This window comes from Lactuca saligna, chromosome 1, assembly GCF_052625555.1.
Source record: "Lactuca saligna cultivar CGN05327 chromosome 1, ASM5262555v1, whole genome shotgun sequence".
In the NCBI taxonomy this organism is placed as follows: Eukaryota; Viridiplantae; Streptophyta; class Magnoliopsida; order Asterales; family Asteraceae; genus Lactuca; species Lactuca saligna.
Window position 1 is genome coordinate 54,219,130 of NC_136417.1, and position 4,382 is coordinate 54,223,511.

Here is a 4,382-nt window from a genome sequence, read left to right on the forward strand (position 1 = left end):
AGCCATCGGACCCCCTTCCTTCAGCCAGAAGAACGGTCGAACATTCGCCGACTTCGTTTGCCTTCTTCTTGACTGCCTTCGGTTCATTCTCATTCCAATCTCCTCTTCCCCCCAATCGATTATGCCTTCGTTCTTCCCTTCATGTTCTGTATTCATTTCCTTTGTGTTCCCCTTGACGATCGATCAAATGATGAACAAAAAAAAACCTTGACCACTTTCTAATCAGTTCCTATTTTGACCGGTCAAAAGTCAAAGTGGATTCAAATTTTAATTTAATTTATTCAAAAGTTATCCTTGTTTGACAAATAATTTACAAGATCAATCGTTTTGGACAGAGATATCCTCACACAAATGAAGAGCACAAACAGTTGTTAAGCCTTTAAACCAATTCCATAACAAATCAAACATTTTGGACCATCGGTGCAATCCCAAAACTTTTTGAACCAAACATCCAATTTTTAACGTACCACATGGACCAAACTTGCAATTTTGTCTTGCAAATTTTTCATATGGTCTTACAAAACATTGAATGTGAGGAATTTGGATTCCGTCCATTTGACGACCACATACACTATGGAATGGAATCTTGAATTCCAATCATGTCTGATGAACCAAACACGTCCTAAGGTCTTCAATCAAATTCCTTACCGTTGGAATCCATCAAACATGGAATTTAAAGGAATATGACAAAATTGAATTCTGTCCCATTTGGGACTCGAATGGAATCTCGAATACCAACTCCATGCCCTAAGTCAAATTTCTAACCATTACATAGGATGTCATGCGCGAGAAAATGAAGGGGAATGGCATTAAGCAGGACTCGCCCAAGGGAAACAGACACCACAATCAAAGCAGAATTGAGTATTATTGACAATCAACAATGTCATCTAAGCCACGAATAAAAGAAACACAAACGTATACCTCCTAAAAAATACAGAAAAATATCATTTGATACAATAAATTAAACATATGTAACTTCATCAACCATGTATTTAAGTAGCGTTTCATATCATTAATCTATAGCAGGAATGTAATGCAATAAATAAAAAACTGTTCTTAGCCATGATGATGAACTGTATGAATCTCAAACAAAAATCATTCAACCCCCAAAGTAAGATATCAAATTGAACCCATAAAAAAAATCTATGAACAAAAACAATCCAACTAGAAAACCCGAAAGTCAAGAAATTCTAAGCTCTGGATGTAAAACCATAATCTACAACTCGATGTTCTTTGTCTTCCATGAAAAAAGATGTACAAGGATGAAAATTTCTCATCAAGGAAACGAGAGTATGTCGGGTTCAGTATTTAGGTTCCATGATGGTGAAGAGTGACGGATGGTTATGGTGGTGCTGGTAATGTATCATTTTTGAGCATGCACATCACAACAACAAGAACATCTGCCAATTTAAGTTTTTTGGACTGAAACGTTGTAAATAGTCAGTGAAGATGATAAAATATTTGTAACATAAACCACAATCAATTAAAACCAACCCTCTCAACAGGATTCAAATGTTTAACAACACTATATAACCAAGTCCAATTCATTGATACCGACATAATTCATCGAGAAAGATGAAATTTCCACAATAAGCAAACCCTAACACTGAACATCGATACAAACCCTAAACCCCCAAATCTAGGAACTGGTAAATTTGGTTACAGCTTTCGTCCCCTCGGAAACGGCGTGCTTTGCCAACTCCCCGGGCAAAACCAATCTCACCGCCGTCTGAATTTCCCTGGAAGTGATCGTCGGCTTCTTGTTGTACCTCGCAAGCTTCGAAGATTCCTGAGCAAGCTTCTCGAAGATGTCGTTGATGAACGAGTTCATGATACCCATGGCCTTGCTTGAGATACCGATGTCAGGATGAACCTGCTTCAGCACCTTGAAGATGTAGATCTTGTATGTCTCCACACTCTTCTTGTTTCTCTTCTTCTTCTTGTCAACAGCACCAGCGCCGGCCTCCTTGGGGAGCTTCTTCCCGGCCTTTGGCTTCTTCTCAGCAGGGGCTTTCTCAGCTGGTTTCTTCTCCTCCACTGGCTTCTTCTCAGCCGGCTTCTTCTCTGCCTTTGGCGCCATTGTAGGGACTTTGGTTTGTTGAGAAAGAGTGATGTTCTAAAAAGAGAGATGATTGTTGTTCGTTGTGATAATGAATGGAGGGAGAGTTGTGTTTTTATACGGAATGTGAGGCGTGATCTGATTGGATGATTTCTGTTGTCGAGGATCGTGGATTACAGCCGTTGATTTTTTTTGAGTAGTTTCAGCGGACCGGATTTAGTTTTCTAAAAGTGAGGATGATGCTGGTTTTGACGCCCGTTGATGAATTTAAGGATGAATAAATTAAAATTTAGGTCCATGTGTTTTACATTATTTATAGTTTGAGCCAAATATTTAAAAAATGAGGCGCCTCATTTCTATGGTTTGAAAAAAGGGTTTCGTTATTTTTGTCACTTAATTTTTGATTTTGTGTTCATTTGGTCACTTAATTTTTTTTAAGTTTTAAAAGATCATCAAACTTTTGTTTTTGTGCTCATTTAGTCACTTAACTTTTGATTTGGTCACATTTAGTCACCTAACTTTTAAAATTGTGCTCATTTGGTCACTAAACTTTAAAAAAAAAAATTAAAGTTTGGTGACTAAATCGGCTAAATTTTAAAAGTTAGGTGACCAAAATAAGCACAAATCTAAAAGTTAAGTGATTAAATGTAAGCAAACCAAAAGTTAAGTGACTAAATGAGCACAAAGTAAAAAGTTTAATGATCTTTTAAAACTTAAAAATAGTTAAGTGACCAAATACGCACAAAACCAAAAGTTAAGTAATAAAAAATACCTAAACTTTTGAAAAAAAAAATACATGTATTGTCTCTTGGACTAACATGGTGAATTCTCAGTTTAATACTTGTTTGTTATTTTGATATTGTTCTTAATTTTAGGGTACTATTTGTATAAAAAACTCTTAGACATATGCTCAAATTAAATTATAAATTAAGGTTAGAGAGATTAAAATTGCAACTTTTAAGAAATTTACTTTGACCTTTCATCGACTTAGGAACCAAAACATTTAGAATTTAGTTAGTCAGTGTTAATTTGGTAAGATCGGTAAAGTTGTGTGATCGTTTAATGATTAAATACATATTTTTTAATAACAAATATAACATATTTCTAAATTACACCTTAAATCTATCTATATTCATGACAGAATTTGAACCTCAACCTCAATGAGAAAAGGGCAACACCGGATTAAATACTTAAATAAGTGGAAGATTAGGTGTTTATTGTGTTAATTTGTCATGGTTAAGACATAAGCTTTCTGTTCTAAAAAGAAAAAAAAAAGTAAATTAATATTTTCGTTCTAAAAAAGACTTAAAACTATTTAATAAGTTATTTTTTATATACTTATTTAAAATTAATTACAAAAAATACCATATTTCATTTCTTCAAAAGATAAAAAATTAAATAACATATATATATATATATATATATATATATATATATATATATATATATATATATATATATATATATATATAAAAGAAAAAAAAGAAAACGTGATAAAAGATTATGTATACAAATATTATATAAAATAAAGTTTAGAATTATAATATTGTTTAAATGTCATTTCAATTTAGGTTTCAAATAGAATGGTTGTATTGACTTTTTAGAACAGTTGTGTTGACCCAATATTTAGGTGCGAATATGTAACGTCCGGGTTTTCAGGGCTAAACATTTTGTCAATGTAATAGTCTAGGTCAACTATTGTAACTCTTTTTGAAGTAATAAATATGAAATATTTGAGTATTATGTGAATTATGTGTTTATGTGTTTATTATTTAATTATTAACAAAGAATAAAAATGAGCGTCAAAATTAAAGTGTGAGATAATCCCGATATCTCTACATAAAGTTGTAGAATATGTCTCGAGGTTTCCGTACATATAAAAAATGCCGAAATCCGAGCTATAACGAAGAAGTTATGGCCCGCCGAAGTTTTACGGCAAAACCGGCACGGCACCGGAAGACATAAAATAGTAAATTTACGATAAAAGACTTTTAGCCTTATAAATCTAAACAAAAGTTGTAGAATATGTTAAACTAAGAACATCGATAAAAAGAACGCCCAAATCCGACTTCGTATGAAGAAGTTACGCCTTTTCGAAGTTTCGGACTAGCAATGTACTGCCCGAAATTCGAATGTTTGATCGAGCGGTTTTTAGCCGACACGACCTGAACGAGAATCGAAGATCTCGTTGAGAGTAGCGTAACGAGAAAAAGATGGGCAAAAACGGATGTCGGATGAAGAAGTTGTGAGGATTTAACGGATCAATCGTGTCCCGGCCCATTAATAATATAAAATTTAAAATCGAGCCAAAATTAGCCGACGA

At 33.7% G+C, this 4,382-nt stretch overlaps 1 protein-coding gene across 1 annotated transcript; it reads right to left on the reverse strand.

Annotated features, from left to right (window-relative positions):
- Positions 1-1,530: 1,530 nt before the first annotated feature.
- On the reverse strand, positions 1,531-2,169 carry LOC145036433 (histone H2B.7). The gene has a single exon (XM_078984879.1). It carries the CDS (start codon positions 2,078-2,080, stop codon positions 1,640-1,642), a length of 441 nt encoding a protein of 146 aa, XP_078841005.1. The 5' UTR covers positions 2,081-2,169; the 3' UTR covers positions 1,531-1,639.
- Positions 2,170-4,382: the final 2,213 nt, after the last annotated feature.